Raw genomic sequence first — 23,807 nt, 5'->3', positions numbered from 1 at the left:
TCGATCAATCCTTATAATATGCTTTGCACTTATGTAGAACCTATGCATTCAGAATTCTACTATTCTAAAAAAAAATTATGATATGGCTCAAAAATTAAGAATGAATTTGGAGGCTAACGGACAATCTCTATTCTAAGGCCAAGGAAAGGCTGCGAGCATGAAATATTACTTGCAACAAATTCTATGCACATTTTCTAGTATTGTTGGTCCAGTTCTCAATTTATAAAATTGGAACCGGTGTCCGAACAATCCTGTTCCCAATTTCAAGAGAGAGCCAGATCGAATCAAACCGAACTAACTACAAATACCTTTTTTTTTTATTATTATTATTTCTTCAAAAAAGTTAGTAAAATGTGAACTAAATACCATCTTGTCCAGAATTGGATCGAACCAAATCGAACCGACTACAAATACTTTTTTAAATTATTTTTTCAAAAAAATTAATAAATTGTGGACTAAATATTGTCTCGTCTAATAATACCATAAATTACGGCTCAATAACTCTTCACTCATCGTCATTTTCATTAATATCTTAAGATTTGTCACTCTCTCATTATGCATGACCACCCTTTAGAGGGGAAAAAGGAGAATCGATGGTTCAATCCAATTCCCGATCTTAGGACCAAACAATCCAGTCTTCGATTCCCAAAATAATTGATAATTGGAACCGATCACCCCTAATATATATGAATATGTGTGTGTATGTGTGTGTGTGTGAATGGGCATCGACAAATTGGTTACCCTTTGAGCTTTCGCTTAAGATTCTTGGATTGATTTAATGATGGTGAATTGTGCTGTCTTCATTTCCTAAAATTCAGAAAATTTACGTCAAATGGGTTACAATTGAAGCAGGCCTAATTCCCTCCAATTTTAGGTTAAATCCCAAATCTATTCCGAACTTCTTTTTGTCCGAGAAAAAAACCCCAATTTTAAGTCTAGTCCCAAATTTGTCCCAAATTTTGTAAAATTGAATTCTGTGCTCCCTATAATCTCAAATTCTATTATTATCCGAAGGGCTTATGGAAAAATAATATTGTATTGAAGACATAGATGTCCTGCCCATGACAATGTTGAGATGATGATGTCAATTAGTGCACAAAGGTTTATTTAAGTAACTCTTCTTTGATTTTTATGGAAATGGCCTTTTCTACTATAATATATGTGATTATTAAGAAGTTCGACCTAAAAGCTTAAATTTAAAGATTGAGGCAGCCCATATAAATACAAAAAGCACATAAACCTCATAGACAAGCTTTCCCCCTCTTATGTATGGGCTGGCTTGGAAATGACATGTGAAGTTCGATGAATGAGGGGTCACACCTGTGAAATAATTAGGAAGCAGAATTGGTTTTGATACCATGTTAATTTATTTAACTCAAATCTTAAGCTTACAATTTATGTAAATATGAAGAGCATATGGTTCCTATTGAATTACTTTTTCTTCACTTATACATTTCACTCAGACTCATATGTATGTTTCTGTCATAGAATTACTTGGAGGAAAGTTTTAGATGTTTCAAGCTAAGTCAAATTTCATCCATAGTATAATTTAGATTAAGTAGAAAAGCAAAACGCAGGAACCTATCTAGCATCCCTTTACTGTCATCAATTGCATTTAATAATCTCTACCTGCACAATTCAACTGGTTAAATGGTAAAATATTCTATCGAAGTTAAAATCTTGCCAATTACATTGTCAAAACCTTCTAATAATGCTCAGCAATATCCAGTAAGAAAATAACCAAATTTTATGATTTAATTTACATCTCTCGTCACACCACTTTTTCATTTTGATTTGCAGTACCCGAAAACTTCACCACTAAACATTCAAAATATTTAAATTTTGAACACTTATGTTATTACGTGGACTTGTATATTGCGAGCAAATGGAGAGAGGTGAAGCCTTTCTGATAGGTCGGCGATTGCAATAAATGTCGACCCCATGAGCGAGACAAAATGCTCTCAACCTCAAGATGGATTCCTTCTCTCTCTCTCTCTCGGTGGAACGTGGAAAGTCACGACGCACCCAAAAACGCCATGTAAAAAAAAAAGAGTAAGATCCACACCTACTATATCCGGCAAACCACGCACGCTTGATTAAAAATATTCAGAAAATTTTAAAAACATTTTAAAAATTATTCATATTAATGTCAACTGTTTCACGTAAGACGGAAAGCATCTATATCAACGATTTTCGGTCAAATTTGGCTTGAAGAACTATATTGGCAAATTATCATAATGTTTATGATTAAATTGATTAGATTGAAAACCTTATGATTGAATTGAGGGAAAAGTATTAAAAAAACGTCTTAAATCTTTAATATTTGTATTATATTAGTTCTAAACTTTTTCATATTGATATTAGTTCAGTTCATTAAGCCAATTTAGGTCAAAACTTATTGACATCGACACTTGTCATATTACATAATACAGCTAACCTTAACTTTGACCCTTTTTTTAATAGTTCTTTTAATAATTTCCTCTTTTTTCTTTCCTTTTCTTTTTCTCTCTTTTTGCCGGGCCACCAACCCAATCTGTGACATCCCGATTTTCTAATTTTATTTTCAATAAATTGAGACGGGTATTTCGTTGGCACGCATATAGTTCTTTTCCCTAAATTGATCACTCATGAGATAACTAATCTATCGGGTGAAGCCGTTAAGACTCGAGAATTTGACCAGGAAGCGACCTTTTGACCGAGCTAATCTGCAAAGATCATTACGGCACAATTAAAAATCGATTAAAGATCGGAGATAGGTCGAATCAACAGAGGCATGTGATCGAGTGTGGATGATTCCACCAGATCACACAAATTCTTGTCGATCGACACTAGACCGACTTTTCTATCAATTGGATACCCTGTGTCTGTATTTGAAATCTTGAAATCACCCCGACAACTGAAAGTCGCCAATGTATCAAAGATGTACATTGTGACTTGAATTGATCAACCATAGGTCAAATGCACGAAAATTTCCAAAAGCTACCTAGTAGATCAGGACGCGCTAGTATCATGCCTAAGTGAAATTAATCGTGAAATTGAGATCGAATTCAGAAATTGGAAGTCATGGTGTGTCACAAATCATTTTAGGATCATTGACTCGTCTTCGGAAGATTTTTCATACAATCAGAGTTTTTCAGCAAATTAATCAAGGAATGGCTAATTTGGCTCGAGAAATTAGTAGGCCCGCCTTTGGTCGTGCTTTTAGGACTTAAGTTGGTTCTATGGTCAAGTGATTATGTGAATTGAAGTGTGGTAACATTGGATTAATTTTATAGACTTCAATTGGAATCAATTGGAAGAGAATTAAATGGAATTGAAGAAATTAATGTACAAGATTTCATACCTCGGCGGAAAATGAATTACAACAATCGGAATAAGATTGTGAGAGATTAGAGATAGTGGAAGATGACATCATGTGATATCATGGTGGTTGGGCCAAATTGAATGAAATCTTGACAAGTGGACGGTGGGGATTGACTCTTGAAAAGATGACCCATCAACATCATCTTCTTCATTTTGAAATTGGGAAGAGAGAGGGGAGAGAAGAAAGCTGCGTGCGGAACCAGCAGCCCGACGCCAACCGAATGCCGCCCCTTTGCCGCTTGGCCGCTCATCGCCGCCGGTGCCGTCACCGTCGCTGCTCGTCCGCACGGATTGCCCGCGCGCGCCTCGCCGGTTAGCTCGCCGTTCGGTCGTCCACAGCCCAAGTTTCCAGCCCTCCATCCACTGCTTGTCGCCGTCCACCGGAGCCTCCATCACCGCCGTTCGTCGCCGCCAGCCACCACCTAAGTTGCTGCCGCCCATCCCCCCCGGTTTCGCGCTCGAACCGCCGCCGTGCAGCCCTCCGTCGGCCTCAACCAGCAGCCAAGAAAAATGGGTATGGTAGCCCGGTTTTGGCCCGTTTTGGTCGGCTTCCCGACCCCAGATGCTTGGCCCACTTTGAAGAAAGTTGTTCCCCTCGGCGTCCTCGTCGTTTTGGTCCGCTCGGCTTGCTAATCCGGTGAGTTTAACTCACTAAATCTTGATTAGACGGTTAATGATGCCTTAAGTGTGCTTAGTCTAAGTTAAGTAAGCTTATGTGGCTAGTTTAGTTTATTTAATTGTGATTTAGATTAAGATGTTTGTTTAATTTAAAGTACATTTAATTAAAGGCTAAGAGAGCTTATTTAATAATAAACCTTGATGGGACATAATAGGATTTTAATTTTGAATTATTTAATTGTTTTGAAATTCTGGAATTTATAATATTATATTATATTCCGAAATTATTAAAAAAAATGGAAAAATTATTTTTGACCCCGATTGCTCAGAATTTTGTGTCGATCGCTACTGTGTATTTAAAATTTGAATTTGATGATTGATTGTGGCAAATGGAGTGTGATTGCGATAAATATGGATTCTTTTTATAAAATCCCAAGTGTCAAAATTTGATGGAAGAACGACCGTGATTGACCACCTATTAAAGGTCGTGCCCAATAGGGCCGTGATTGACCACCTATTAGAGGTCATGCCCATCAAGCCGAAATCTATAACCTAATCAAAGGTCATGCCGAGTGGGGCCGTGATTGCCACTAGTTGTTAAACCTTCCTATAGGGTTGTGATTGGAAGCAATGGTTTATTTGCTAGAATGACATGTAATCGACCGAGTCAATTGATCGTTGAGACGATCCAAGTGGTTGAATTGTTCTGATAATGTGATTGTGCCATAGTTGTTTGGTTATCATAATTGCACGTGGTTGGATTATATAAATTGTGCTAACCTACAGATGAAGACTAATGCGATGTAAGTCTTTTTTATGTTGTGGCTAGGCCACTCTAGGGCGTATTTACTTTCTATAGGGGTTTAGGAGGGTTGAACTTGCTTAGACATTGTCTCATCTCGGTTGTGGGATTAAAATTTCAAGTCCCTGGTGGACGGAGCAAGCATATAACTTTGGTTGGCCTTGAGGAGTTGCAGAGGTGAAGTCATAAGGATTGGAAAACGTGTCCAACTTGTAGGTCGTATGACAATTCATTTTTAAGAACCAGTCTTTTGTAGACTTTTGGCTGTGGGCCTTCGTTTGTAACTCCGTTGGTTTATGTAAGTGATTGGTTGTGAATTTGCTTCCTGCTTTTCTATCTCGTATTTCATTGTCAGGGGTTTTATAATACGTTCCGCTTGCAAAATAATAAATGAATGGGGTCAGCGACACTACCTGGGAATGTTGCATTTATATGACCATGGTGGGATGTTGGCACGCTCGAGGTTCGGGGCATGACACAATCCATGACCGGCAAGGTTTGGTCTAGCCAAGCCACACTTGGGAGAGGGCAAGCGCCAACAAGGCCCCCCTCATCAAATCGACAACAAGGATGGCCTCATTGGATTTGCCCGCAAGGGGAAGGGGAAGGCCTCACCAGTGCTCGCCCTTACCCAAACGCGGCTTGGCGAGGTTGACCATCGCTAGCCATGGCTTGTAGCCTGTGGCCAGCCACTGGTAACATGAAAAGGGAAAGCAAAAAGAGAAAGGAAAAAAAGAAAAAAAATATTCAAACAAATTATTTAAAATAATATTATATATATTCACATCAATGCCATACGTGCAACATAAAATAGTTGATTTATGTGTCAATGATTTCTAGTATAAATTGATCGATGGATTGAATTTCTATGAATGTGGAAAATTTAAAATTAAATTATTTCAATTAAAAAGTTTGAGATTGAATTAATACCAATACAATAAGTTTAAGACTTTTTTAATACTTATCCCTTAAATTGGGCTAAGCCGCCGTACCAGAGGTTTAATACTATTTTTGGTAATTTTCCTAGGTTTCAATTCACCTTGCTCTCTATAGGAGGGCTTGCGGAAAACAAATCACGTATGGGTGCATCAATTAGCGAACCGAATTGTCCATGTTGCACGGGGTAAGATATGATCTCAAGAATACGACAATTCATTTGCAAATCTTGAGGAACGTGGCCCAACTATAAATTAATAAATGTGTGGGGCGCATCGGATGCATGAATCTACACGCTTGCCAAATGCCATTTGAGCACAATGAATGATGAGATATCTAATTTTATGATCTGAGAGGAACTTATCAATGAAAATTGGATATTGTCTTTAGAAACATATTAAGACTCAACCACTCTAAACATACTAATTCTTCGTATCTGAATGATATTATCATTGTATTTAGACAGAGCGTAGCAAAACTTATCCAATTACCGTCGGATAATTTTAGTCGGATAATTTTAGCTTGAGACATCTTGAAAGATTGACCTGAACGTTTTGAGTCGTGCTTGAGTTTACAAATGTGCACACAATAATGCAATGCGTACCGTGCCACAACATAGTCTCCTTTCTCAGCAGTACAGGTGAGATCCATTGAACCGGATAAAAATCACCTGAACTAGGCAGCTCGCCCAATTTCTGCATTACCGGCTGCCCGATGGGGATTCCATTCCCTTCACGCCTCAGAAACAGCAAGTCAGCCACGCTCGGTGGAGCTGATAAATCTCTTGTTTGGATCGATCGTGATCATTGATCATGTGGACTCATGTGAGTTCCATTTGCGCAATTAAAAAATCAAGGGCTGTGATCGTGCTTGATTCACAAACTCCGATCCGGGGAAGAATTTGCAGCGGGCCGACTAGTGGTTGGACCGAGTCGGATTCTTTGTACGTTGCGTATGTGCTAGATCCTCCGTTAGTAATGTGCATCCCGTTTGACGAAGCCCATTTTGCCTTTGTATGGAATATTCCTTCCCCGAGCCCAAAATTATCGACAGCTTGCGATTCCCCAGTCAAATTTAGGAAAAGGGCATGTGTTATTTAGGGCAAATTATCATAATTTTGTCATCGAGCATACGACCGGACCGGATACATGCAACATTAGGCCACCAACTCCATTCCACTATCTTTGACAAAAATGACGCATCTTGCTTGTCGAGAAATAATTATAACAACATCCAGTATTTGATGAAAATTATAAATATGCGAAATTCATGATTACCATGTCAGAAGTAAACAGGATATTTACATATATCGTTGGTTTAATTATTAGAAATCATAGCTATTTACGTGCAAGGCACACAGGTTAATTGTACAAAATATCTTATACATATTGCATAATTATCAATTCAGCACTAAAACTTTCAATTTAGCCAAATTTAATCCTAAATATTTTGATAATTTTTCAATGTATTACTAACTTGAACATAAAGAGTCTTCATCGCATGACCAGTTAATTTTGTAATTTTTTTTTTTGAACTTTTTAAAATCTAGCCATCATTGAGGCCATGTGATTAGCAAAGGAAGAAGGAAAAAAATCTTTAAAAATTGCACAAATTGTTTACGTTAGCGTCGGTTGTGTCACTTAGGACAGTAACTGGACTATTGTATTAGCGATTTCTAGTCAAAATTAATAGGAATGATTATATTAAAAATTTATCAAAAGATTTAAGATAAATTTGCTATATTGAAAAGTTCATTAACTAATGGCTGTTGTATAATAAATTTATGATTCTTTGATCAATTTTCCCAACACACATGTTTAGTTGATAATAACTTGTTTATTTCATATAAACCACATTGAAATTTTAACTATTTATAAGTTAAAAGTTACTTTATCTTATGGGCTAATTTTCTCCAAATTAAGTCCATCCAAAAAAGAAGTTGCATCTATCTTCGCCATGGAAAAGAATTGGTCAATCGGTGCGTGAAAGGTGAAACCAGAAGTAACAGCTTATGTTCACAAATGGTCAAAAATGAACAAAACGCAAAAACTTATTGGGGAGATAAGAAAGCCTAATTTTGAAGAGGTCTGGGGAGTTCAAGTATAAAAAATAAATACAAAATAAAAGAGGACTGATTATCCAAGCTATCGCTATCTGTCTAAGTCAATTGTAGATAACTTGATTACCAAGTAAACAAGTACAGCACGTGTTTGCAAATATATCGTGGGAACCTACGTGGAAAAGACAAGGAAAATAAAAAAACAAAAAAGGATGCATGGATGAACTACCATGTTATATACATTAGATAGTTATATGCATTGCATATAAGTAAAATAGGTACTTTAATCATGCTTTCAGTTACGAATTTTTATCTTCAAGGTTGAGATAAAACAACATTAGTTTTTTTTATGCTCTATTTTTTTTCGCAAAAAATGAATAATTTTGAAATCATATTCAAAATAATGATTGATTGAATAGCTTTGAAATAATTTATCAACAAAAAATGTCTTAATTATCGATAATAATTTATATCTAAATAATTTTGACGGGCGATAAAAGTACTTTTATTCATTCCATTCTTGTAAGCGATACAATTATTTTTAAACTAGCAACCGAATCTTAAAAGGTGAATAGTTTTTACGTTGAGGATGAGCTTTTAAAGAACCGGTAAGCAAATGCCTCATTGGTTTTCACCTCCTGGCAAGAGTTCGGTTAAAAATGAATTAAATTTTGATATATGGAGAACGGACTACAGGCAGAAACGGTGAGATGAAACTGCGACGCCATGCACACACGTCTAACGTGGGGAATTGAAGCTTGACGAGGAAGAAGATGGCTCTTTTAAGAATCGTGCGGTGTCATTAGCTGTCTTACCCATATATAAATATGGTCAAATCCTTTGCGTGACGATAGACCAAGTTCCACCTTTCCAATTAAGCAACTGGCGAATTTAACCGAACCACCAACGTACTTGAAAGTTCCATTCACGTGGTCCAATTACTAATTTAATCTTTTGTTTGTATAAGATTGAAACCGAACAAAAAAAAACAGTTGTTCTTTTGGCATAATTTTGATTGTGCAACTTGTTAGAGATAATTAGGATAATTCTCTAAGGTTTTTTTTTTTTTTTTCTATTAGAGATAATTATGATATTTCTTTAGATTTTTTTTTATTTCTTAAGATTATGCGAATATCTCCTTTTGATTGTGTATATCTCAATTGATATATGTTGTATATCTCAATTGATATATGTTATCTCATTTTGATATACTCTCACTCACATGAGTTGAGATTTTACCGAATGAAATTTGTAACCCTTTGATACCTCCATAAATTGTACCTGCATAGCTACGATACATAAGTAATGTCTTTTATCCAAAAAAATACGGAGAGATTTATTTGGTGCTATATTGGACACATTATTAGCATGTGATTTAGGTGGGAAAATTACCAAAAATTCATAAACCTATCTATGTCATTTCAATCTTAATGAATTTTTTTTTTACTAATTTAATCATAAACATTTTAACAATTTACCGAGAAATCGTCAACGTAGATGTTGGTCATCTTACATAGTGTTGATATAGATGATTTTTAATAAATGAATATATATATATATATATATTTCATTATGGCCGACGAGCCTTGTTGTCATTGGGCAATGTTGACATCGCTAGGGACTGGGCTAGTAAGGCTCAACCTTTATGTCACTAGGGCAAGTCGACCTTGCCCGGCCCTAGGCTCGAGCCCTCGTCAGAAGCCGAGAGGTTGATCCTCATGGCCTTAGCCCCTCGAGTTCTCTAGCAAGGATTAGACCCTTGAGGCCTCTAGCGAGGGATTAAGCCTCACTAGGGGTTATGTGAGGCCGACCTCTCACCCAATGACAATGAGGTTCATTGGCGACCTTGTCAGCCATAGTGAAATAATAGAGGAAAAATGTTAAAAATTATTATAAATTGTTCACATTAGTGACGGTGGTGCAATGAAGGACAACCAACATCCGCATCAGAGATTTCAATCATAATTGGCCGGATGAACTGAATTAGCAAATTGTCAAAAGATTTATGACTAAATTGGCCACAAAAAAAAATTGAGATTGAATTGACACAATTGCAAAATGTTTAGGACTTTTGGTCATATTTCTGATTTAGGAAGAGAACTTTCTTATAAAATTTTCCTTATAAAGTATATGATCCCCCGAATATATTGTCTGCTGCAAATCCCATATTTTAGCTCTATATGGTCCATTCTGAAGCTAAACATAGAGAATTAATTGAATTTCTTTCACCTAAAAGTACATATGTTATCAAACAGAATCCTTCGACCGAAGAACCTGTCAAACGGTTTGACCATTCTAAAATTTCTAGACGACTTGCACAGGGTTCAACCCTCGCACGTCACCAGACGACACGCTCTCCTATCGCCTCACGCATCGTGTTTCTTAATTGCCTCGCAACTTCTAGTCGCATGCTTCCACGCATAAAATAATTCAGGCCACTCTCCTTATAAATACGCAACCTTAGAGCCCACTCCTCATCAAAATTTCCTAAACATTCCCTTCGCAAAGCCGAAGAAAAGTTGCGATCCTCGGCGGCCCTTTCGGTCTCCAGCACAAAAGGCACATGGATAACTGGCCGTTGCTCGGCCGCCTAAGAAGAGCAGTCCACAAGGTGAGGTTTCTATTGAATTTCGACCTCCACCGGTGGATTTCCAACTCCGCGACGGGGCGGGGCCCTTCAAGCAAGCGGCTCCTGAGCTTCAGCAACCCCTCGGGCTTGCGGGCATGCGCGTCAATGGACGATAAAGAGTACCAAGACTCACCGGGCTCTTCGAGAGGGTCAGGGCTTCAGAGAACGATAAGTTATCCCTCCGAGGACGATGTCGACAGTAGAGCTGAGATGTTCATTACTAACTTCCATCGCCAGCTTCAGCTGGAGAGGCAGATTTCTATGGATCTCCACTATTGCCGGGGAAATAGCTTCGGGTCGAGGTCGCCGTGACGATGTAAATACTTGAGTCAGGCGTGCATTTGATGGAAGAGGTTTGGTTACTTCATAACATCCTTTGTCCGAGTCCAGGTTTGGGGTCTTGTGGTCTCCCCGGGCAAACTCGCCTTTTCTATGCTTTTCGCGCCGCGGAAAGGCGGTCCCAGTCGAGTCGATGAAGTTCATCAAAGCTCAGTTTTCATAGAGCTACGTCCGCTAGTTGACGTGGATGAACTAGGGTTTTTGATTTCTTTCCTTTGTCATCGTTTACCGGAATGTCTGAACCTGAAGCTGTCAAGCCAATTCTTTGAATTTTTGTGTAGATATGAGTTTTGAGATTGATGCGTGTGAATAAGGAATTTTTTTCCTTTTGTATAGGCCATTTTTCGTTTCAAGTTACGGAATAAATATACTCGTTTGTGCTGCTAATTGGATGCTCGATCTCCGTTGATGATACATTTATTTACTTATTGCACAAGAGTTCATGGATATGCTTCCTCCTTTTTTCATACAGCGCCTGCTTTTTGAACGAAGCTTTGGCCATCATCATTAGCTTTTGAACGGATTTAGGACTTTTCTCTGGCCGCCTTCACCGTCATTATTAGTCAAAAGGAATACGCTGGTCAAGATGAACATTACACGAAAGAATAATAAGTATGAATAATTCTTACTTCTATTAATTCTCATACTAGTAAGAAGATGGCCTAAAGGGACCATATTCAATGAATTAAGGAAACGCAATGAAAGAAGCTAAGCAAATCCTGAACAGTTTCACCTCGAAGAGGAAGTAGAGTGAGAATCGATCAAGTGCGTATGTTGTATATGACAGATAGAGAGGGAAAGAGATGTGATGGGGAATCAATAAAAAAGGCTGGATTGGAGAAAACTATCTCTAACCATACATGTAATTGGCGGATCATAAATTGTGGACATTCCTTACATGTAAACTTAATCGAAATAGTTGTGGGCGATGCTCATATTTGTAATTCATCAATTGAAGATATAATCGAATTGACTTTCCTTCTCTTAGGATGGTAAGAAAGCATCCCTCAAAATAAATAAATAAAATCAGTAGGGGTTGAAATCTCCCTTGTTGCCAGATATATAGCAGTCACCATCTTGATTTGTCACTTCTAATCACCGTTGTTAGCTCACCCTCGTTGAAAACTCCTTTATTGATACTTTCATCGGTCGCCCTCCAGATGAGAACTATTTCAACATAGTGTGGTTTGATTAGCGCCCTTATAATATCAATATACTTCTCACGACACGCTCATGTGCAGATTCTTCGTAACTAATATTAGAGTCACGCTTCCATACTTAAACAAATACTTATGCCACATGGTGAAACTACGGGAGTTTTTCTCTTTTCTTTTTTGGGTCGTTACGTCAGGTTCGAAATAGTTTTATAACCCGACGCCCCTTCCCCATCTCCCACATGAAGGAAAAATTATATAATCAATCATAAACCTAACCTATTTTACGAATGTTAATTAAATCTGAAACTTTCTAACTTTATTAGTTTAGTCTCAAACCTTTATACTAAATTCCAAAATAGTAACATAACAATTCAATTATTGTTGGTTATACTACATGGCATATCGCTACGTTAATAATTTTTGGGGAAAATTGGAATTTCGTGTAAAGGTTTATGATTCAATTGGCAAAATTGAAAATTTTTAAATTAAATTGAGATCCATACAATATGTTTAGGATTGGTTAGATATTATTTTCCTGAATACCTAATCCAATTCTATGCTTCGAAATTGTAACAGGCCTATCAAATTCTGTTAATGTTAACTTTGTCATGAAAACGAGAGTGATTTTAATTAGAATGTGCCGCATATTGCTTGTTTTTAATTGCTTATATAAAGAACGGATGTTTGGCCAAACAAAGGTAAAACAAATAGTATGTTAAAAAACATTACATTGTTAATGAACGTCCCAAGGGCATTAATTAAAATGGCAAAACATAACAAGAACACATGACGACATATCTCGAAAACTGAAGAAGCAATAAATTTCGAGAAAGCCACCTATTTCAGATGGAAATATTTACATTTCCACAACAAAATCAATGACCCTTAGCGAGTGGATTAAGATCAATTTTTGTAATTTCCATTCTTAAAGTAGCAAGAGAGAATGTGATAGTTATTAAACTAAATTAAGAGGAAAAGGTTTACCTACGCTGGCTTAAGATATTGTTGACAGCTAAAAGTGACTATTTATTTATTTATTTATTATTATCAACAAGTGGCAAACTTAGCAGATAACAACAGTTTGGTTAGAATAGTTTACAACTTGAAGAATTGACAACCCACCAATGAAGTTATTGATAAAGTGAAAGTTATTGATGAAGGCCTTCACTAATCAATAAATGAAGTGTTGGAACTCAAAGGCAATGATGATGAATCGACACAAGAACATAAGTGCTGGGTAGTTATGCTTGTGGAATTCTTATAACTTATTGCAAACGAGTGTTGTTAGATAATAGGGGAAATCACTGATAAGCTTATGAAGTTACTTCTTTATTCAAATTCAATAATTGTTGTATGTAGCCATGAATAGAGGGTTATAAATGCTCCAAGTGCGTTCATCGTAAAAGAACCCAAATCAATCACAGAATTCAATGTTCTTATGTAATTCATCTCTATTTTTCACTTTCCTGCAATTTACATTGGTAGATAGGATTGTCTCCAGTTTTTGTACCTTTAATTTTTTTGCTAGTTACTTTCATGTCCAAAATCAACAAAAAGAACTTTTCATCCTTTCTTGATTTATATTGATCCATCCATATTCTTGAAGGATATTCCATTACTTTTGGAGAAACGGATATTTATCTCAGCCAAAGGTTCTATAAACCATATCGGTTTACAAAAGGTGAATTATCTCAATGGGGCCCTAAGCAGATCATTAACTCAAGTAAATATAATGAGCTATCATTAAGAGCCAATCAAGGACTACGATTTGAAGCATTTAATCCAACTTGAGGGGAAAATGGGGGACAGGGTAATGCTAGCCTAATTTAGAGCTCAAGACAGTTTTTGGTTCCACAAGCAAAAAAATAAAATATAAAAATTAAAGTCGAAGAAAGTAACTCCAATGTTGATGTTGTCCAATTAGGATCTGGGACAATAAATGGTCCGATTATGTGTACAAAGGCCGTTTCCGGAGATCTTCTAACCTCAAAATCTCCCCGAATTCAACCGAATTTAAATGCGGCTATTAAACCTAGCTAACAATGATACATGTATGAACAAACACTCTGTTCAAGCAAGCTTCAAACTTTCTGTCACGCAGTTTGGAGACAGCATGGATCAGTTTGTGGGCTTAGACAACCGCGCGCAAATTGTCAAAGGCAAGCGTACGAAACGCCACCAGAAGTTGTCATCGACACACGTCGAATCTGCCACGGGGACCATCACTGTGTCGGGTGGCGGCATCGGCGATAGCAGCTCGATTTTGTCGTCCCCAACGTCCTCGATTGACATGGAAGAGAGCAGCACCGGCGAACATCGCGAGGAAGACATGGCGAATTGCCTCATTCTTTTGGCACGAGGCAATGTCCCAATACAAGTAGAAGACGAGAAAGGTGGCCAAGAAGTTTATGATTGCGACGCCAAAGGGAAAAGCAAAGGTTGTGTTCAACTGTATAAATGCAAGACATGCGGTCGTACGTTTGCATCGTTCCAAGCTCTAGGAGGCCACAGGTCCAGCCACATGAAGAAGCCGAAGTCCATGGGACAACAGAAGCTAGTGAGGTCATCTCCCATGAAAGATTGCGACAATGATCCAGGCCACGTACTTGGCCAGGACAAGGTCAACATGAAGATGCGCGAGTGCTCGATATGCGGGATGCGGTTCAAGTCGGGTCAAGCACTTGGAGGTCACATGAGGCGACACCGGGCGCTCAATGCGGGTGCCCGTCATGTCTCGGTTACGAGCCTCGAGATAACACTGCGCACCGATCAGAAAAAGTTGGGCACCGTTCTTCCTCTGGATCTTAACCTTCCGGCACTGGATCTTAACCTTCCGGCACCGGAGGACGACGATCAATATAGTCCCCAAATTCATCATTTCTCTCCAGCAGCAAGCCAACAGACGCCGCCGATGGCGTCGGCTGCTGCAACCCTAGTCGAGTGCCTTTTCTAGAAAAGGCATGAAGGCTCTTGATAAGGAATTATTGTTTGATTTTATGACATTACAGTCGAAACTATACCATTCGGCATTATAGAATTATTGTTCGAGTCTCCAATGGAGGGTTTCAAATCCTGAGCACAATGAATCGAACTTTGAATTCTTCCATGAACTATTGTCTCGGCCGTCGTTCAAAATCTTCAAGCATGATTGCACTCTTGGCAGCGCAGGAAGAGCGAGAACAAATCAGATGACACCATGACTAAGTTAATAACGTGAAATATCATTTGAATTTACTTGACCAACTGATATGTTAACATCGAAGAAGCATTAACAGAAACGCCAATATTCTTTACTCCCAAAACCATTCATTGGCATTGACAGTACCCCTTTTCAATCCGAACTTTACGACTTGACTAATTGGCATGTGTGAATACCGGCCGAAGTTCCATCCACAGAATATTTGGCTAGATTCCCTGAGGTCATCTCTCGTTTATGACACCTTTAACCTCTTCGTTTGTGCAGCTTCTTTTCAGAAGAATCACTCAAAAGTCAAAACCCTCCTACCAATACTAAATCTGGAAACACCTTAGCTCGCAATTCGCAATTCTGAAGCTAAAACCAGTACAGTGAAGTGTAATCATCTCATTGCAGATGAACAAGAAAGCCTGAACTAGATGGAAGTTAACCGCATGCTAAACTACTAACAGATAGATGAACAAAGGGAGGACATAGACAGGTAATGTGAACTCAACGAAGCAACTAGAGAAATGCAGCGACAAGATAAGAATATTATCCGAGCCAAAAGAAGATTGATCATGTCATAACCAAATGATCCAGCACAAGAGAGACAAATGTGAAGAGGTAAATGAATTGAATTGTGAATAGTCTTCCCGGGCTTTGTATGATGCCCTGACACTCCAATGGAAAAATATAATCTGTGATTATGAACCTTTTCCAAAATTGGGTTACTGTTTCCCTATAGTTCTTTTAGAAGCTTTTATGCATTATCCCTCGTCAGTTTCCCAGCACGAACTGGGCAGAACAAAATCGTTACTGGCTCGAAAGAATGGGCAAAACAACAATTTTTTTAATTTCAACTAGCTAAGCAGCACCAACATGTTTTGTCTGCTTTTAAGGTTTGAGAGCAAGAGCCAGACCGAGCTTGGGGGCTGCATTGATTGCCTTTGAGTCATACTCAGCAGACACAGTAATGAAGGATTTTGGCCTCCATTCTCGCTGGCTCAATAAGGCCAACTTTCCATTGTCTGAGAACCGCGTCTTCACAACAGTGCATGGATCAACTGTGTGAGAGCTTCCAATGCTAAAGCTGTTCTCATAAGTGGAGAATCTATGCGTCAATTCAGCAGCAACTGCATGGAAAGGGTCCACCGAGTGGATGTAGGAGGCCTTCAGAGTTTGCCCCTTGTCACTCCTATTAGAATTTAACAAACAATAGATCAGTTTAAGGCTATATAAAGCATCATCTAAATGCACAAATATATAAACTCTGAGAATGTTCAATACAGACCACACAAAATTCTTTGTCTGCTTATTTATTTATAACAAATAAAATTAAGTCTTACTGCACATAATACACATCACCAGGAGAACGCGTTGGAAACTCACTGTCGATTCCACATCTCATCCATTGCAGGTACATATTGATTTAAAACTAATTCTGCAAGTAAACCTCCCCCTTCTTTCCTTTGTTATTGCTATTGTTATATCTCCATTTGACTATAAACTGTTATGGCCTGCTTCACTGAGGAATACATCTTTCTACACTAGCAGATTATGCACAAATAACAAAGCCTTCTTTCAAAGAGTAGGGTGGGCCACAATTTTAGGGTATTTTGCTGGTTAAATATTCTGCGAGTAATTAATATAAGCAAACCAAACACCATCGCAAACTTATGGAAACACATTGGCAAAACAGAAAGGAGTAATGAAAGCAGAAAATGAAACTAAAACAGTACGATAATCTATTGCATGAAGACAATGAAACCAAATCAACTCTCACTTGTGCTTTCTTTTGAGTTGCAGGAATACTAACCTCATCTAGATGTATTATCATAACAATTTAAAGTATTTGAGTTATTCGGCTTGCTTACTATGTCTAAAGTAATCACCCATTGATACCCCACATATATAATAAAGACCAATTCATCTAGTGATGGAGACATATGACAACAACATTGGAGCATTTAAAGTAGCAGTACTCTATGTGCATCATATTTGATAGTAGAACACTTAATAGTAAATACCTAATGTAGCAAAATATGTTCTCCTAACCATACTTACAGAAGAAGTGCAGCAGAAAAATCTGGCCTGTTCAAGCCAATCCCAGCATTATATTTGGTTAAAGAAGCAGAAGCAGTATCGAATCCAACTTCACCACCGAGACTGAGGTCCTTGCTGCCAATTGCTGCAGAAACCTCCAAAAGAGGAGTTGGGTTCAGACCTATGCTTGAATCAATTGCCGCATGATGATGGAGGTACTGCAGGTCCAGCTGATGTACAATAATGGAGTTAGTGATTCATGTCTGACAATAATCTACCCCCAACATATACAGCTCCTCCCAATCAGCATATTTTCCCAATTTATGCCCCACAATGATGTTCATAAGGATACAAGCTTAGAACAATATTTGGGCAATCTAATCTTGTATGACCATAGAGGTAGCTACACAATAGTAAACGTCATGTAATACATTCAGAACAATCAAAGGACGCGGGACAACCATAGATTCTGCCTCAGAAGCAGATAACCAACAAACCAGACACAAGGCCATATATTTGAAAAACATAACTGGAGGAAAGATGCTAGTCCGCAAGAAATAAAGATATATGCAAGGTTGCAAAGTCTCACATGATGCTAGTCAATATCATATAGCTGACATATCACTGACCTTGCCAGACTTGTGATCCGGTATTTTGAAGCTAAGGGCAACTTTGGTACTTGGCAGGACACCAGAAACTGTCACTTTTGTCGACACCTGATGAAATGCAGATCCATAAACAAAGACATTCAATCATTCCAGAATATAAAAGAAGCGTTTATGCATGGTTGTTTAACTAGCTATAATAAAAGGAGTAAAAGGGTTAAAAAAAGGTTCCGGGAGCAACATCAATGTTCTTACATTCGAATATGAGTCCACTTTCACATCCACTGTAGTATTTTCACCCTTGTAAACTGTATTTATGTCACCTACAAAAATTTGATCCTTTTTCAAGCCTGTAGCTGTAAGTCCCTGCAATGCACAAATTTAACTCCATAAGAGCATTCAATAGTTTAATGATTAAGATAGGTGAAATTGCAACACCAATTCCCAGGAACAAAGGACTCAAAATCGATTCAATGCAAATATGTTCAGAATTTGAAATCAACTAAGGCATGTATTTCTAAAATGTTCAGATATCATGATTTTCTGTATAAGCACAAATAACAAGCATGCGAAGATGAAAAGAGTTATTAAGACGATAGCTAGTCCAAATTACTTAAACTAGAATTTGGGATCTCCAAATTTCAGTTTTCTACAAGCATTGTACAGACGTGTAAGAAAGTTGTGCACAGAAAGTAATTGCAGTTAGATGGTCCTCATAAGATGATATTGTTCAAGCTATACACTGTGTCTAGCTTAGGAAAAAGGCAAAACAAAGAGCATGTGTCCAGCACCCCCTCCCCTTCCACCCTACCCCACACACAGAGAGAGAGAGAGAGAGAGAGAGTAAGTTGAGAGTGCACCATCCCAGTTGAGCTTGGAAGAGTCAGGGTAAACTTGTGATCAAAGGTATAATCTTTAGTCAACAGATCTGCATTTAAAACTAACAATGTTAACCATATCCAAAACACAGAAAAGATTAGGGAAGATTAAAAGCTGAACACCACTAGGAGTTATTGGCAGCATTTTGGGGGATTAGGCATGAATTTAATGGCATTGCAATAGGTCATCAAGTCCTATGTGAACCAACTTGTGGTGCATCAAGTAATTTCAACATGTTTCTATCAAAACATTTGGTTTTCCTGGGCCTCTCGTCTTCTTGTCTGCTAGTTAATTATGTATTATTGGTATGAAGGTTTGCACAACAAATTTTCACAGCAAGACAGTAATAATTTTGGTTTTGGACAGGCTGAGAAGAGACGTGGAGCACATAATAATAATCATCGGGTGTACCTCTTGATTGTTCAAAACATGACCTTTCGGCCAATGATGATAGGGAAACTAAAGTAAATATTAGACAAGTTGGCAATATAGATGCACACTGAATGAGCAGGAAAAACCTGTTGTTATAGTTATTCGACTGTAGTATCAATCATATAAGTGGTGATTCATAAACGGAAAATTCAGAGTAGTTGTTAAGTATCATTTGACTGTAATTATTGATGTTTAGGTATGATGCATCAAGAGATTTCTCTAAATCAATGAACTTGGTCAACATGTAGCAAACACTATTACTTAAAATCGCATTCCTGATCTCACCAACCCCTTAAAAAATTGTGACAGAAAATAGTACCTCCATCCACCTTAGTTCCACGAGGAACAGAAGTACAAATACAAAAAATAGATCAATTATTTAATAGCAGATCATTTAGCCTTAACAACAAAAAATGAGGAAGCGAAACAATATCGTGAATCAATTCTTTTTCCTTTCAGAGCATCTGTCTCAAATATGAACTGGGACATCAGAAGACAATGAAGGACCGACAAGCTGATGCTTATTGCATCTACTAGTTAAAGATACGTTAGGATGTCAATATCAATACAATGTTTGCGAAAAAATAATTGTACCTCTTGCCCTTTTCCCAATATCTGAAAATGGTGCTGGACCACTGGCCATCTTTATTAAGCAAGAAAGCACAACCTGCTCCAAAAAAACCATGATAAGAAACATATGCCAGTCACAAAACATCAAAAAACCTCAATAAAGGCATTGGATTATGAGTAGCAACCGTTAGATTATCGTTAGGATTGAATGATAACACGCACGAAAAAAGATATCCCACATCAAAAGTCACAATTGTGATGACTGCTCCACCAAACAGAAATGTAGAAATTTTACCCTGCAATCTGAAATATCTATTACTTCACATGCTTTGATACTTATCCACTATGACAACTTTTTCCTTCACTCCCTAACAATACCAAATGGGCACGAAATTGACCTCGACACCCGATTTCACTATAGCTTCCTTTTCTTTCCGGACATCAAAACACCGATTTCATTGAAGTACATGAGGAACCCATTCATCATCAATTAGTCTACGACCGGTTATCAACTAAATCAGATGAAGAGGAGTCGACAAAACCAACTTCCGCTCGCTCACTAACTTTCAGCCAAAACCAATCAAAAGACCACACCTTGCATCTGATGTCCGCAAGACCCATTTGGCCAAGACCGACGACACCAACGCCAATTGACAAGAGAAGTAGAAAAACCAAAAACCCATCATCGGAAAAGCAAGAACAAGCCCCCTTCATCAGACGGAGCAACGCTAACAGCAACCATTGACTTCATTCGTGCGCTCCAATGCATTCTCATTTCTAGGTGAACGACAAAACCCGACGATGAAAACAAAAGACGAATCCGACCCACGCGGCCGCTTCGACCTAACCTGTTTCTTCGGAGCGGCGGCGGCCGGCGGCGGAGGAGGAGAGGGGGCGCACCGTCGGAGAAGAAGCCGCCTCGGCAAGATCTGACAGGGGCTGGTGAGCTTCCTCTGTCGACGTCTCCGCTCCTGCTCTTCACTTATATCAGATCGTCCTTTACAGGTTTTGCTAAAATGCCCCTCGTCTTTTGTTTATTCGCGTCGGAGCCCGGCCTTGTGCGCAACAGGCCACAAATTTTCTGCCAGGCCAGAAATTTGGCACCCAATAATAATAATAATAAAATGTGGCTTACCTTACCTTAAGCATGTGAATCAGGAAAAGAAAAATTGGAAAAGTTCAAAAAAAATTGGGGAAAGAGACTGACTTAATTAATAACATAAGACACCGATGAATAAGGAAATAGACGAATGGTGACTATTAGGTACAATAACTTGCTCCATCTAGAAAAATTTAACATCGAATGCAAATTTCGGATTGAGAGAAAATCAAACTTAATTTGTTTTATCTCCATTATCGAAATATGAATCGTATTGTTAGTTCAGTTTAAATAAGAATTCCAGCATAAACAGAAAGTGGAGGGGACTAACAATAATTTATATATTCGCGCTATTCGATATATAAGTATCTTCAAGAAACGGAAATGTGGTACTTGGAGAACTTCTTGTTATAACTCTAACCTATACATTTCGACGATCCCGATCAAATGTTCAACCGATCTGCTCGGAGGCTCCTGAATTGGGGCCGGAGCTAGCTGTCGGAGACTTCGTTTGAGGCCTCCCGCGACCATATCCGATCGGTCAGCCGGAAAAATACTGAGAAGTGGTTCTGAAATTGATGTCTGGAATAAAAGATTCACAGATTCAAACTGTCCTTAAGCTATGCGTTTTCTACTGCTGATGTGAAAGACATTAGCTTCTTCACAAAGATGAAAGATCAAATCCAAGCCTCTTTCAGTCCAATCAATCCCTCAACTCTCCTGAAACTTTCATGACAGTAGTTGGATACTTGTATTTTAAAACTTTGTGTGCGCATACCTCCCCTACACATTAAAATGCCAGAAATTGCGATCTCAAATCTTCCACTTGATCGCCGTTGCCAATTGAAATAAGGATGGCGAGCCTGCTTACGAGTACGATTTTCGTGTTCTTCTCCGATTGATCTAAGAAGTAAGTATTTGAGCAGGAAGAGATGACAGTTTCGCCAAAATAGGATTTGTATTGATCATCAAGTAACCAAAAAAAAGAAAAAGAAAAAGAAAAAAGAATGAACTCAAAAATGGAAATGGTGATGGCGAGCATGAGCAAGCATGACTTGCCTAAGGAATATGATATAATTTAGAGGGTTTCAAGTTACTTGTGAAGTTGAAGTACTTCAATGCCCGGATCCACTTCTCCGGCGTCTTCACCGTGTGGACAGCGATCGTGTCTGGCCAGAACTCGTGCTGGCATGGGTCCTTCGGCTCCGGATAATTGTACATGGCCCACTTGGCATTGTACCGGTTCTTGGCTCGGCGCCCGTCCCGCAACCATGAGCCGAAGACGAGATCCTCGGCCCCCTCCGTGTGGTTCCTCGCGATGTCCGTCTCGCTGATCCACTCGACCAAGTCCCACGAAACCATGTAGCCCATCCCGGACATGTAGTGAACGAAAGGGTCCATGCTGTGGCATGGTATCACGAAGCCGTAGTACAAGTCCTCCCTCGGCAACGGCCTCAGCGACGCCACGAGCTTCTCCAGCCTAAAGAAAGTGTCGTCATCGGCCTTCATCACGTAATGGTAAGGCGGGTACGGCTGGCCCTCGCCCTTGAGCATCTCCGGCAGGCTAGAGAAGTACGAGTACGTCTTCCCGTTGTTCATGTTCTCCGTGCAATTCATAATGATGATGTCGTTGTACCGCATGATCTCCAGCGCCACCAAGACGTGCTGGTCTTCCTTGGTCAAGTTGCAGAACACGAACTTCACGTCGATCCGCGCCCCGGCGGGAGACTGACTCCCGTAGATCATGCGGAGGAAGTGGCGCTTGTGGTACATGTCAGGGAGCGTAAGGATGCCTATGAGTATCCGGATCTCGTCGTCGGACGAGGAGGAGTCTGCAACCGAGAGGTTGGCTGAAGAATAATCGTTGAACTGGGGGATGTTGGAGAGGGCGCACCGGCCGAACTTCGACAGCGTCTCGTACCGGAACTCATTGATCGAAGCCAAGACGCAGAGGAAGAAGATCAAGAAGAGGGAGACGATCATGAAGCGTTGGCCCCCAAAGGATTTTGCGGCGTCCATGGCCATAATCGATTTTGGAGAAGAATTCCAACTCGGCTGAGCCTCATATTGTGTTGAGCGCCTCTCGCATGTGACTGAAGACTTTACTTCTTAGGTACGCCCCCCATATTTTTAGGTCAATATCTTGCTATTGAGTCTACCGTGTTGTTTGACTTTTCTTCTTCTTTAAGAAAGAAGGGTGCGTGCGAAAATATTAAAGCAGGAACAAAATTATTCATTTTTACCACCACGCCCTCTTGAATTGCACTAAGGTAGACAACTTACGAGGCGAAGAAGATGGTGGAAGTGAGGAGTTTTTGGTCATTTTGATACTTTGAGGCTGCCAACTTTTTGTTTGACTTGATTTATGGGGGTCCAAGTTAGGCAATTCAGATTTTGCGCATAAATAAGGCAGTGGTGGAATTGAGCCTAATATTGGATTCAATGCATTTTATTTTTCCTCCCTTTTTAGACTTACATAATCAACAAGGTCATCTTAGAAATGTTTCCGTAGAACACCTTACAAGTATATGTGATGATAACTTGTTGACATTGTCATAATTCAATATAGTAAGGTATTGTAGCATTAAAATTATTCACGGACATGAATTTTTTCATTATATAAAAGGCTCCAATTTATTTTTATTTTTATTTTTTTCCATGTGAACTATTATTATTGATGAAATCTTCTTGATAGTAATGTTTGGATGGATCTGAAGTAACGAAGACTATTTTGTCGGAGTTTTAGGTGAGATTTAGCACGAACTTTTGGAGGTGGTGTTGTAATTTGAAGGAAATGTTCCATAAAATCCGGCTTACGTAGGGCTCAACCTACTTGAGAATGAAGCCAACCCATTGACGCGTAGACGATGCTTCTCAGTGAATCCCGATGGTAGTCACATGATGAGAATTTGATTTAAATTATGGAAAAGGCTAATGGCCTCTTAATCAAAACTAAGCTGACCCTTGACATGTTTTTTTTTTTTTCATTTGTGAGCAATAAAAAGTAATGTTTGCAGTAGAACGGAAATTTCAGAAAATTAAACAACACAGCATTATTAATAAATCTTTTCTAGTCAAATCATCGGTTGTAACACGTT

The 23,807-nt window shown here is 38.7% G+C and overlaps 4 protein-coding genes across 4 annotated transcripts; 2 read left to right on the top strand and 2 right to left on the bottom strand.

Moving 5' to 3' along the window:
• The first annotated feature begins 10,341 nt into the window (after positions 1–10,341).
• Positions 10,342–10,719, top strand: LOC104438752. The gene has a single exon (XM_010051933.1). It carries the CDS (start codon positions 10,342–10,344, stop codon positions 10,717–10,719), a length of 378 nt encoding a protein of 125 aa, XP_010050235.1.
• A 3,297-nt stretch (positions 10,720–14,016) lies between these two features.
• LOC104438751 (zinc finger protein ZAT5-like) lies at positions 14,017–14,856 on the top strand. The gene has a single exon (XM_010051932.2). It carries the CDS (start codon positions 14,017–14,019, stop codon positions 14,854–14,856), a length of 840 nt encoding a protein of 279 aa, XP_010050234.2.
• Positions 14,857–15,633: 777 nt separating this feature from the next.
• On the bottom strand, positions 15,634–20,603 carry LOC104435960 (mitochondrial outer membrane protein porin 4). The gene is made up of 7 exons (XM_010048685.3): positions 20,459–20,603; positions 19,635–19,707; positions 18,590–18,657; positions 17,985–18,095; positions 17,754–17,840; positions 17,146–17,354; positions 15,634–16,276 (listed from the first exon to the last, which is right to left on the bottom strand). The coding sequence occupies exons 2-7, from the start codon at positions 19,681–19,683 to the stop codon at positions 15,976–15,978; spliced, it is 825 nt and encodes a 274-aa protein (XP_010046987.1). The 5' UTR covers positions 19,684–19,707; positions 20,459–20,603; the 3' UTR covers positions 15,634–15,975.
• A 1,045-nt stretch (positions 20,604–21,648) lies between these two features.
• Positions 21,649–22,773, bottom strand: LOC104435959 (hydroxyproline O-galactosyltransferase GALT3). Its single transcript, XM_010048684.3, has one exon. It carries the CDS (start codon positions 22,732–22,734, stop codon positions 21,769–21,771), a length of 966 nt encoding a protein of 321 aa, XP_010046986.3. The 5' UTR covers positions 22,735–22,773; the 3' UTR covers positions 21,649–21,768.
• Positions 22,774–23,807: the final 1,034 nt, after the last annotated feature.

This window comes from Eucalyptus grandis, chromosome 3 (assembly GCF_016545825.1).
Source record: "Eucalyptus grandis isolate ANBG69807.140 chromosome 3, ASM1654582v1, whole genome shotgun sequence".
NCBI classification, from domain to species: domain Eukaryota; kingdom Viridiplantae; phylum Streptophyta; class Magnoliopsida; order Myrtales; family Myrtaceae; genus Eucalyptus; species Eucalyptus grandis.
This window is presented reverse-complemented; position numbering and strand designations above follow the sequence as displayed.